The sequence below is a fragment of the Rhinolophus ferrumequinum genome, chromosome 7, assembly GCF_004115265.2.
Source record: "Rhinolophus ferrumequinum isolate MPI-CBG mRhiFer1 chromosome 7, mRhiFer1_v1.p, whole genome shotgun sequence".
In the NCBI taxonomy this organism is placed as follows: domain Eukaryota; kingdom Metazoa; phylum Chordata; class Mammalia; order Chiroptera; family Rhinolophidae; genus Rhinolophus; species Rhinolophus ferrumequinum.
This window is the reverse complement of record NC_046290.1, coordinates 12939785-12953606: the sequence shown is the minus strand read 5'-3', so window position 1 is coordinate 12953606 and position 13822 is coordinate 12939785. Positions and strand designations below refer to the sequence as shown.

The following is a 13822-nucleotide window of genomic DNA, read 5'->3' as shown; positions in this document are numbered from 1 at the left end:
CCTTATTTTCCCCTCACAACTTTGAAAGGCAAAAAGTGCACAGAATACATGGCAAAATACGGTAATGGTAAATAAATTAAAATGTTTTGTTTTCATTCCATATCTATCGTATAACCTCAACCATAATGCAACTCTAAGGTAAATTAATCTCTGACATCTATTATCCTAAATTGTTGGTTCATATAGCAACAGAAGTTTCATTATACATTATTTTTTTTCTCCCAATGTATGAAGGACTTCCTAAAGGTGATTTTTTTGTTTGTTTGTTCTCCCTTATCAATCACTGTGTTTTTACTGTTTACCATTTTATTCATGAAACTTGGTTAAGGTTTTTTTTTTTTTTTTTTTTTAATTAGTATTGAACGAAGCATAGCATTAAGGACCAAGAGAGATATAAAAATAATTGTCAGTTCTATGCAAAAATAAAGTTGCCAGGCAAATATTAAGAGCTAAACATAGAAATTAAATATATACATTTAAATATTTGAACATATTTTATTTAATACTTCCCTTGGTCAGTTTTATTTTCTTTATTGTAACATCATGTAAAAAGATTTATCTATTTTGTTCTCTAGATACTTCATTGACTACAATGTTGAAGATGACAGATTTTTCAATATTGATGCCAATACTGGAACTATTAAGACTACACAGGTTCTTGATAGAGAAGAAACTCCGTGGTACAACATCACAGTTGCTGCTTCAGAAAATGGTAAGCTATTTACCTTGTGTATTATAGGAAAACATGTCACTTGTACATGAAGATTTATACTGAGATTTTCTCGTAAGCAGGGCTCTCACAGTTTTTTGTTTTGTTTTTGATGCCAGGATATAGCAGAGCACACAGAATGTGTCTGATACAATTTTACTCATTGTCAGATGAAGTGAATAAATCATATACCTCTTCCTTTACTTTAATCCTGGCATAGTGGAGGAAAATTGGCATCATACATACTTCGTTCTCATGCCTGTGTCAAAGTATTTAGTTCTCCTTCTAATTTTGACACTTGTTCTGTCTTGTGCTTATGCCTTACTTAAAATTAAGCCATCAGGTATTGGAAGAATGGTTCTTCATCAGTTTAGAAGAAGAATAAATGAAATCCATCATTGTTCTTGAATAATTTTACCAACATAACATCCTCCTCAAGCTTCTGTCAACATTTAGAGAACTTACAGTAAAAGAATAACTCTTGGAATTTCAACAGGCAGATTTAATCCTCTTTGAGAAAAGTATATGAGATATAGCTAAAGAGACTCTTGTTTCTTCCCTTCCAGAATATTGGGTTGTGGTGAATACCTAAGATTTAAAAAAAAGAAAAAAGAAAAAAAGAAAAAAGCATAAATATCAATAATTGTATGTGAATTTAAAAAGGTGATTATGGCTGTGTTCAAATTAGAATAAAACTCTAGAAAATGTGCCTGCTATAATAACAATGAAGTTTTCCTTTACATATTGAGAGATGAACTGAAGTTTCCAATTACCACAAGTCCAGAATTTTATGCAGAAATTATGTCTGCATTTAGAAAAAAATTTCTATGTATTCATGATAGAACCATAAATATATTAGAAATTAGTAATGCTTCACATTAGAAAAGAATGCTATGTAAAACAAAATTATGCTTTCTCTTTCAGAAGTATGAGACATTAAGAGCTTCATTTAGAAATTATTCACATACCATAAAATTCACCTTTTTAAAGAGTTCAGTTCAGTGGATTTTAGTGTATTCACAGATTATGCATTCATCAGCACAAGCAATTTTAGAATATCTTCAGTACTCCACAAAAAAATCCTGTCCCCTTAGTCATAATCCTCCAGCCCCCCTCCTTGTACCCCTACCCAGGAAGCCACTAATCTAGATTCTGCTTTGATAGATGTCTTAGTCTGTTAAGGCTACTATGACAAACTACCATAAACTGGGTGCCTTAAACAACAAACATTTATTTCTTGTAGTTCTGGAGGCTGGAAAGGCCAAAATCAAGGTGCTTGCACATTCAGTGTCTGATGATGTCCTGTTTCCTGTTTCTCCAATACCTGTCTTCTGATGGTGTCCTCTGGTGTCCCCCTTTATAAGGGCACTAATCTCATTCATGAGACCTCCACCATTATTACCTAATCACTTCCCAAAGGCCCCTCCTGCTAATCATCAATTGGGGGTTGTTTTAACGTGAATTTTAGGGGGACTTAAACATTGAACTACACCCTTTTCATCTGTGTAGGGTGATAACTCATTGTGGTTTATGCACTTTGATAATGTCCTTTGAAACAATTGACAAGTATACTACTTTAGTCTTTTCTATTCTACCTGAATTTTCCAAGATTTTACATCTGCAAAGTTAGCTCAAATAGCTTTCGTTTAATTTTTTTAACATGACATTCTCTTTGAAAATAAGCATTCACTAATTGCTTTTAAATGGCTGTAGTAAGGAATACATGTGAGTTCATTTGTGATCATTCTGGTTAATTTTAATTTTCAAAATAATCAGAATAGGTATAGAATTACATGTTCTTAGTCACCGGAGGACAATTTAATAACTGTCAAATGATAAGAGCTCATTGAAAATTAGTTGAAAAAATAAAGAAATGAATGGATTAATATATTCAAGAAAAGTGATGAGGACATATAAAAGAGCCAGAAAACATTATGTAGTTCTTTGGGAATAGTCTCTGTATATAGAATATGGAAGGGAAGAATCCCTGAAGAGAGTATTATTTGTTTTTCAGAACCTATAGAAATTTACTTTAAAATAACTTCAACTCTAGAGGTGTTTTGATCAGAAACTATACCTTTGATTGCTATAAATGTCCCCTCAGCCAAATAATATTTGTATCAAGTAGAAATTAATTTATGACTATACATGAATTCATGTATGTCATGAAAATTATATTATGTGCAATCATTACCAAAGGAAATGCCCGTTTTTACTAAGGGAATGCCTTAAATATACACTCATATATATATATATATATATATATATATATATATATATATATATATATATAATGTATTATATGTATGTATAATGTATTATATGTATTATATACACACATATATAAGTGTATTATATATATATAATTTACTTCATCTGAGAAATGAGTTAATACATATATAGTAAGTAAAACAGTATAGTAAATTATAATATCCTGAATTTTATGGATAGTAATAAAAAAGCCTTAGAGACACCTCAATGAGCAACACTAAATGTAATTTAATCCTAATCATAAGCATGCATAATGAAAGAATGAGCTCTTGTTAAGGTTTTTATAACCATATTGCAGGACTGTGTTCAGAAAAGTATCCATTCATGCACTGCTTACTTGACCTAAGTGCCTGTTAGATATTGTTGGGAATTCTTCCATGTACAGTTGCTTGTAAGTGTTACTCTCAACATTATCAGTCTTTTCTAGTATATTCTGTTTGGGAAATGCAGTTGACAATTTTTCTTTTTTTTCAGACCACCGTTTTTTTTTTTTTTAAGGCTTATATTTAATCAGTTTTAGGTTCGCAGCATAATTAAGAGGTACATAGATTTCCCATATACTTTTTACACATGGTTAGCAGCCTCCATAATCAACATTCCCCCACCTCAGGAAGATGCATTTGTTATAACTGGAAACCTAAATGGACACACCATAATCACCCAAAGTCTATAGTTTAACTTAGTGTTGACTCTTAGTGTTCTATGGGTTTGGATGAATGTCTCATTGACTGCATTCACATTATAGCACCAAGCAGGGTATTTCTACTGCACTAAAAATCCTCTGTGATCTACCTATTTATCTCTCTCCACCCCAACCGCTCGTGACCACTGAGATTTTGATTGGTTCCCTAGTTTTTCCTTTTCCAAAAGATCGTGTAGTTAGAATAATACAGTATGTAGCCTTTCCAGATAGGTTTCTTTCACTTAGACACATGCATTTTTTAAGTTTCCTCCATGTCTTTGCCTGACTCGGGAGCTCATTTCTTTTTACCATTCCATAATATTCCCTTGTCTGGATGTTCCAGTTTATTTATTCATTTACCTACTGAAGGACATCTTGGTAGCTTCTGAGTTTTGGTAATGATAATAAAGCTGTGGAAAACATCCATGTATAGGTTTCTGTGTGGAAAGAAGTTTTCACCTCCTTTCCCACTCCTTCATACCAAGCAGTACCGTGGCGGGATCATATGGGAAGAGTTTGCTTAGTTTTGTAAGAAACTGAAAAACGGTCTTCCAAAGTGGCTGCACCATTTTGCATTCCCACCAGCAATGGATGAGAGTTCCTGTTGTTCCACATCCTTGCTAGCATTTGGTGTCGTCAGTGTTGTTGACAACATGGGGACTCTAAGAGGGGCCACGTTAATAGGTGTGTAGTTGTATTTCAATGTGCATTTCCCTGATGATTCGTATGTGGAACGTCTTTTCATATTCTTGTTGCCATTTATGTTTTCTTTGAGGAGGCCCATTCACATTACAGAGAACAATCTTCTCTATTCAGTCTATCAATAAATGTTAATCTTATTCAAAAACACCTTCACGGAAACACAGAGAATAATGTTTGATAAAATATCTGAACACCCCCAAATTAGACACTGGTTGAGACCCATTATTCTACCGTTTATCAGCCCGTCTAGGTGATTCTCATGCACGCCAAAGTTTGAGAACCACTGCCCTATGTAATTCTAATGTGAATTCAGTTTAAGGAACATTGTTTCTGATCACAATTTGATTTATGTCATAGCATTCTTTAGTACTAATCTTATGGGCATGCACAAGCATGCAAGTGTGCATATGTACACACACATATGCATACACACGCATGCACACATATGCGTACACTCACACAACATCCCGATTGCCTAAAAAATGAACTCCGTCCACAATGGACTTTTGTGGCTTTTGTTTATAGGCCTTGGCCCTCTCTATTCTCAGCTTAACCCTCTGAAAAATGTGTGTCACATTTTGGTCACAAATCCTCAAACAGGCCATGTTAGTTTCAATAACTTTGTAATCTTTTTATGTCTCAATACCCTCTTCTAATTTTGTTCTACTTTACAAACAGCTATTTCCTTTTAAGTACTTTTCCAAATCTCACATTTCTGCAATATTCCGCAATTTCTCAGGCAAATTTTAAATCTCCTTCCCTTCTATCCTCTAACTTTATACATGCCTTAAATATAGTACTTATCATTATTAATCTTAAATACAATACCTGTTGCATTTTATTATGATGTCTTTTACCTCTGTTAAATTGTGAAAATCTCAAGTCTAGGAATCAGGTCTATTTTATCTTTGGTTGTCACAGTATTCCCAAATACCTAGTAATTTTCCTGACACATGGAATTTGGTTAATAAAACTCTGTTAAACACCTGGATATTTTTTGCCCCTCATTTCTCCACATAACTGCCCAACAAACTTATCTCTCACTCCACAATTCAATGATCACTAAATCATATATTTCTTATTTTCCTTCAAATATCCTATTTCTTCTGTTGTGTGCACTAAATGAGAGAATGTTTTCCACCTGATCCATGCAGCACAGTGAGACTGTATCACTCATTACTGTATGACAGTTGTACTTTCAAGAGAATCAAAGTCTGGAGATGCTACTTTATTTATACTTCTAATGAGTCTAAAAGATTCTGCTGTCACTAGACCTCACAAAATAAACAACAGCCGCATGTTGTTGCATTGATATAAATATTTGCCTCAGCTCTCTGCTTCATTTTTTCTATATATAGATTATGTACGTAACTCAGTCCAGACATTGATGTTTACATATTCTTTTGTAAACATACTCTTTATTCATTGATTTTTTTTTCTTTTCTTTTTTTTTCCTCCGTCCACATTCAAATACATTAAAAAATTAGGATACACAGATTTCAATTCAGTCCAATTATTAACTTCAGATAGTGGATGTTAAATTTAGATTTTATGAACTCATTCCTTGTTGCCTTTTAATTTGAAATAAATTTTTGTTCGCAGCTGTGTCTAAAGATACAAAGCATATTACTGAAGAGTGGGTGGTTTTAAGTCCCTTCAGATTCCATACATTATTTTGCTATTGTCAACATGCTTATTTTGATACATGAAACTTGTCTTCCACAATATGTTCATATTAGCAAGCAGAAGCATCCTAATTGGCACTTTTGCTGTGGTACACAAAGGAAATAGCACACAAAGAAATTGGTTTTGCTTTAACAAGTGATCAACAATAATAAAATAAAATACCCTCTGATATGTTTATTTATACATGTATTTATCAGTGTATTAGTTACCTGTCATGTAACAGATTAATAGAAAATGATGTCCAAAAATAATTTAATTTGTTCTAAAATTTACAAGGAATCTATTGACCTGTGTACTTGAAAAGTTCATAGGTAAGTTAGGCTTCAGGCTCGATTTGATCATGTCTCTATCTCCATTTCTGTGTGATTTATCCTTTTCTGCATTGCTTTTTATCTCATCTTTTGCTTTCGTGTTGCTATATTATAGTAACAAGCAATAAGTACTACGTTAACTTGTAATATATTAACAGGATGGATGCCACCTTAAACTTAGCATATATTCATTCACTTTCAAGGTGCAATAAATTGTCATTTTGAATAACCATTAAAAATGTTGCTCCAATCAGTTCATTTTTTAAGCTACCCTCCATTTGCTGTCTTTAAAAATTGTATTTAATACATGAAATGTACCCATAATTGGATTTATTATTATGGCAAAGGTGTGGGTTTTCCACTTTGACTCAGGACAATCAAAACCCATCCTTTTTATCTTCATCTGCAGTCAATTCCATTCAAACCCCTTGGGTTCTTCACATGGGGAGGAGTTCAGTGTGGCTATTACAGTATCTATTACGTTCTATTATTATATTTTTGCTCATATAATACGTGGATACATTTGTCAGCTTTACACAGGCACTGTGCCTACCTTAGTATCAAACTCTAGATGAATTAGAACAAATATGTTTATTCAAAAAACAAACTTTAATAACGAAAGCAATTATATACATCACTGCTAGATAGTTATAGTTTAGTTTTCCTCTCTCCTCAAATTTTACATACCTCTTCCAATATCCTTACATGTGTCAGGTAATCTTGCTTCTCTCATGACTTATAAAATAAGAACAATCAGAAAAGGGTTTCTACCGTTTCCTGCCACCATATTTACCAACCTAACCAGTATTGTCCCCATATATCTGCCTTCCTGGTTCCTGTGAATCAGTCCTCCACACCCTGTTTATACCTCCTCTCTATGTGTGCGCTCAACCCTGTCTTTCCTTGCTCACTGAGACATTGCACCGTCAATTATTTTCGTCTTTCCTATATTTTCCTTTTCCTCTATCTGATACATAATCCCCTGTCCTCATTAAATATGCTTTATTTCTTATCTGAAAATAAAAATTGACACAAGCAAACAAAAACTGAAAACCTACCTTGATCTAGTGTTTTCCCCCTGATATAACTCTATTATTCTGTTCCTTTGGCTGAACAATTCCTTGAAAGAGTTACCTATACAGGCATGCATAGCTTATGATGGGGCTACATTCTAACAAATGTGTTGTTAGTCTATTTTGTTGTTGTGCGAACATTAGAGTGCACTTACACAGCCCTGATGGTATAGCCTACTCCAAACCTATGCTATAACAGGGGTGCAAAAAATGTATACTCATAACTTCTATTCATCTTTTCTTACCAGTATATGTTGAGTATTACAATTTTAATACAGTATTTTTCCCTTTCTTTCTTAAAATGTGTGTACATTTTTTTTTTGGCACCCTCTGTATTTATAGCCTGTTGCTCTGTAGAGGAAAAAAATAATTTTCCCTTCTGGGTTCATGGCTGAGAAATCCCTGTAATAAAAGATTAATAGAAGAAAAAACAAATAGAAGTTTACTAGCGTGTATACCTCCTGTATACATGGGAGAGACCCGGGAAAACTGAGTAACTCACCAAAATGGCTAAAGCCACCAAGTGAAATACCATCTTCTGCTGAAAGACAAAAGATGTTAGGGGTTCGGGGAGTCACTTACTGCAGGTTACCAGGAAAAGCACAGTAAAGGAGGGTAAGGTTATTGTGTAGATTTCAGTAATTAAGGTTATTATGTAGATGTCAGTAATTGTCTTCTCCACTGATAAGAGTTTCTAGAAATATGGTCATCACCCCACTTCCTGTCTTGTACAGCAAAGGAGACACCATTACAAATGAATGTTTCCATTACAAATGTTAATATCTTTTGTAAAGGGTAACATCTACTTGGTTTTCGGAGATTCTCCCATGTCTATTGTTTCTTAAAATTAACCAGCTTAAAATAATGCTTGTGACAAATAGGCATATTTTGGGGTGACAGATTCTGTTCCCCTATAGCCCCTAGGCTATAAAGCAATAGGACATGTTACATTACTGAATACTGTAGGCAATTGTTATACAACAGTATTTGTATTGTAATGCATTGTACTATGATGTTAGTACAGCTAAGATGTCACTAGATAATAGAGATTTTTCAGCTCTATCATAATCTTGTAAGACCACCATCTTATATGTGGTCTTGCTGAAGTGTTGCCATGTAATGCACCACTGTATTCACAGCCAGTACTCTCTCCCTATGCTCTTTAAAATCCACTCTAAAAAGACTCTTGTCTTCATTCCTTCACCAAAATTACTTTTGTCCTCCATATTGCAAAATCTAACATAATTTAATTCTCCCATTTGCTCAACAGAGCAGCAATATTTGGCACAATTGACAATTTCAAGAAACAATTTCTTTCTTTGGCTTAAGGACACAACATTCTCTAGATTCTTTTTATCTCTCACTCATTCTTCAATCTCATATGATGCTTAATTCTTCTCCATTTCTCTGATCTTTGAATTTCCTCATTTTCAGACCTCAGACTGGTCTGGAGTAATTGTCCAAGTAATTCCATCCAGTTTAATGGGTTTCTATAGTACCTACCTCTAGATAACTCTCAAATTTAAATACACAGAAGTTTGCTTACTCTTTTCCTGAAGTGCATATTAGCCACCCTAATAGCGCCTCTTGGAGGTTTCAAACTCAAAATGCCCCAAATAAACTATTTTCCTTAAAATCCAATTTTTCTATCACTCTGCTCCTTCAGAGCTTTTATCCATGTCAGTAGTGGTGGCTATAGTCTTCAGATTGCTCATGTAAATCATTCAGAGTCATATTTGGATCCTCTTCTCTCGTGCTCCACATGCAATTTATCAGAAACTTCTGTAAGCTATGCTTTTAAAATTAGCCATAAATCAACCAGTTCATACCATTTCCATCACTCCCACCCCTGTCCAAACAACCATGACCTCCACCTGCAGTTTCTCAGTAGCTTCCTAAATAGTTTTTGGACTTAACTGTAGCCTCTTTTTATCTATTATCCCAAGGACTGCTAGAATGTTCCTTTTAAATCGTAAGTAATTCCATGTAGTGCTCTTTTAAGATAAACTACTCCCAAATAAATTAAGGTGATAAAATATAACACTCATAATGGGTGGGTGCACCAAGATACACACACACACACACACACACACACACGTGCGCACACCCTGCCAAACAAAGGGTGAAGGTAAGAAATATCTTGTTTTCTCTTTAATTCTTGCATATGAATCTGAACACAATTTAGAGATTTATTTTCATATAAATGTAGACTGTTCTGACATTTTTATTGTTTTCATTATATACACTTCTCCATTTTTATTTCTATGCTCATAAAATGTATTGGTTTATATCTAATTATCATTATATTATCAATAAAGTCCTTATGTTATCTTAGTAGGAAGTAATGCATAATATTTTAAAATCGGGAGTAAGACAGATTCTATTTAAATTCTGTTTCTGTTTGTTATAAGCAGCTGGAACTTGATCAAGATATTTAACAAAATATTACATATTTTCTTATCTTTAACAATGGATTTCACTGAGGATTAAATGAAGTATCTTAACCCAGTGTCTGGCACATGGTGACATAATAAATGTCAGCTCTTATCATTATCAAAAATATGGCTAAAATATATGCTAAATCAATTTTGGTAATTACTTGATACATCTTCACAGGGCTTAAAGAAAAAAATACACTTTGGAAACCGTTAGAAAATAGCATACTGATGAAAAAGTTAGAAACAAAATTTTGTATATAATTACAAAATCTTCCAGCACCTCTATAAAACACATAAAGAAAATGTTTTTACAATTGAACTAGTGTTAAAATGCATGATTAAGCTCACTCTCTTAGCTATGATTTTTTTCATGGAAAACTTAATTGATGCCCATAAACAACTAACCATATGCTAATAAATAATAGGATCCTTTTTAAAATGTGTGAATGTTTTATTCTCCTTGAATAACTGAGTTTTTTTTAATAGGTAATATTGACAAGTACTGAAATGTACAAATCTTGTACATTTCAATGGGTTTTACAAATGTGCACTCCGTGTGTAATCACATCCCGATCCAAGTCTAGTACGTTCCCATAGCCTTGGAGAGGTTCTCCAGTACAGTCAATCCCCTCACCCGTCACTACTCAGAGGTGGCAATATTGTGACTTATTTCACCTTAATTGTTGACACTGCTAGAATTTCATATAAATGGAATCACAAGGTAGATATGATTTGAGGCATACAGTATATATACTCTGGCTGCTTTTGAACATTGTTAAATGTTTATATTTATCCATATTCTCACTAACAGTAGTTTATTTTTATATATAAATAATGTTAATAATGTTGCATTGTGAATATAGCATAATGTATTTACATGTTTCCCTGTTGATGAGCATTTGATTTATTTCCTGTTTAGGGCTATTATTTGTAAAACTGTTATACATACTTGTAAACAAGTATTTATATATATATTTTTTTTTTCATTTTTCTGGATAAATGCTTACCAATTGAATGTTTCCAACAAGATAACCACATGTTTAACTTTATGAGAAACAGGTCAGACTGATTTTCCAATGTAGTTGTAACATTTTATAAAAATGTGAGAAATCTGGTTTCTGTAGCTCATCAGTTGGAGTTGATAACCTCTTTAATTTTAGCCATTCATTTGAGAGTACAGTAGAATTGCATTGTGATTTTAATTTACACATCTTTAATGACAAAAGATGCTAAGTACTTTTTCATATTCAAATTACTCATCTGTATATATTCCTCTGTCATCTTACTTGGCCACTTTGTTTAGAGTTTATTTCTTATAATTAAATATTATAAATTTTACATATTTAGACATGCATTTTTATAAATTTGCACATACATTCTTTGAGATATAGTTCTATATCTATATTTATAAATATATATATTCCTGTTCAGAGACTCACTATTTTGTTTATTTAACTGTATTTTTGACGGACATTTTTATCATAAATAAGTTGAAATTATCTATTTTTATTTTATAATGAGTGATCCCTGTGTCTTGCTTATAAAATCTTTCCCTACCCAGATTGTGATTGTTTTCTAATAGCTTTGTATTTTTCATTCTTAAGATTAGGTTTAACCCCCATCTGGAATTGTTGCTTGTGTCTGAGTGACATATGGATGAAAGTACATAATTTTCCCATATAGACATCATTTTTGTTTCAAAACATTCTCATTCTTGTTTGAATTGTTTTTGCAAACTAGTCGAAAATCAATTGGCCATATTTACCTGTTACAACTTTTTTGACACTCTTTCATGTTTCATTGATTTACTTGTCTACATTTATTCCAATGGCACATTATCTTCATTAATATAACTTTATAGAGAATTTTGAAATCAGGTAGAAAAAGATGTGCAGCCATGGTCATCTTTTTCACAATTGACTTAGAATTCTTGATTTGTTTGCATTTCCTTATAAATTTTAGAAACAGCTTGCCAATTTCTATTCTTAAAAAAATGTATTGAGATTTGGATTGAAATCTATAGATTATTTTAGGGAGAACTGGCATTTTAACAAGGTCTAATCTTTCAATCCATGAATATGGTACACTCTCCATTTATTTAATTATCCCTTGATTTCTCTCAGAAATATATTGCAGTTTTCATGTAGAAGTGTTATACATCTTTTTGTAATATTTATCTCTATATGTTTTGTGAATTTTTAGTCCATTATACATGATTATTTTTCAGTTTTATACCAATAACTCTTAACTAAAGCTTTATTTTGATCATGTTTTACTTTTTTTAATCTAATGTCATTATTTACATTACAATTAATGTGTAAACCAAGTGATACTATTTCCTGGCTCCTAATTAATAATCTTAGAATACATCACTTTTTTTTTTAAGTCAGATTTATTAAGGAATAATTTACATTGTAAAATCACCATTTGTTAAGTGTAAATTTTGATAAATTTTGCAGAGGCATTTGATCACAGAAGCACTGTCGCTATCATGATATAGCCTAATTCTATCACCTAAGAATGTCCTTTTTGAAATGATTTCCCTTCTACTGCTAATTCCTAGAAACTACTGGTCTGATTTCTGAGCCTATAGTTTTGTCTTTTCTAGATGTAATGAAAATGGAAGGTAGATATCTAGATTCTTTTGACAGGCACTTTTCATGTAGTGTATGTTTTGATATCTGTCAATGCCATTATATTAATGAGTAATTACTCGTTTTCAATCCCTTTTATGTATGTATACCACATTTTGTTAAATCAGTTGATGGAAATATGGCTCGTTTCTATTTTTTATCTATGCTAAATAAAGCTTCCATTAATATTTGCAATCAAGTTTTATGAGGATATGGGTTTTAATTTAATTTATTTTGGGCAAATAGGCAAGGATGGTAAATACTAAGAAGTTTCTATTATTTATTATTGTATCCTTTTTTTCGGCTTAAAAATTAAAAACTCAGTTTCATATACAAGATTTTAAAATACAAGTAAAATTAGAAAAACTAACAGTACTTCAAAATAAATATATTGTGTGGAAAGTTTGTTTCATTTATCACTTATTTGCAAAACTTATTTCTATATATTTATTTAAGTAAATAGTTGAAACCTTTTCATTAATAAACAAAATATTAGTCAAGCATTTAAAATGTTCTAGCTTCTGTCCACAATAACTATTGACAAGAATGTGGACTGATTTGGTTTGTAAATATTTGCCTGTAATGAAATCTTTACGTAGAAATCAAAGAAACATATACTCCAAAATACAATTTATAATCACATTCTTATATATATGGGTATTTATTGAACTTAGATGACTATAAATAAGATTATTTTATTAAATTTATAACCACTGAAATTTAATATTAAATTCATAACCACTGCAAAACTACTGCATTCTAAAGGAAAAGAATGAAACCACATTTCGAGTAAAATAATCTACATTTTATGTGCAATAAAATTTAATCTATGTATATGCAAATAAATTACACTAATCTATGTATATAAATTAGATTACACTAATCTATGTATAATTATTTAATACCAGCATTAGAATATGAATATTTAGATGACAATCCTAGAGAAATCCATACTAAACTGTAATACATATACTAATGAACATGATTTAGATTTTTAGGATGGCACACATTTATATAATAAGGGTTTTGGGGTCAAGTTAAATTAAACATATAAGTCATGATTAAAATAACATATTAAAAAAAATCTTAACATATAGCTTGTTGCTCCATTTTATATCGATAGTGAGAAACCTACAGGAGTGACATATGTTATTGTCCTATGTTCTCTAGAGCCCATCACAGTGGCATGCACATATCAGACTTTTCAAATGAACTCATTGGATAAAACGGATTGGTTCTCAAGTATAGAGAACCCTCTAAATATCGTATCATCAAGCTTGTGTTTGCTCTGGAATACCACTTTCACTTCATCCCCAT

The 13822-nt window shown here is 32.0% G+C and overlaps 1 protein-coding gene across 4 annotated transcripts in view; it reads left to right on the top strand.

The window, feature by feature from the left end:
* CDH18 (cadherin 18) overlaps nucleotides 1-13822 on the top strand; it is a 409123-nt gene that overhangs the window by 354485 nt on the left and 40816 nt on the right. For all 4 annotated transcript variants that reach the window (XM_033111188.1, XM_033111190.1, XM_033111192.1 and 1 more), the window contains one exon: nucleotides 576-712. In XM_033111188.1, coding sequence (XP_032967079.1) covers nucleotides 576-712 — 137 coding nt within the window. The remainder of the gene's footprint in view (nucleotides 1-575; nucleotides 713-13822) is intronic.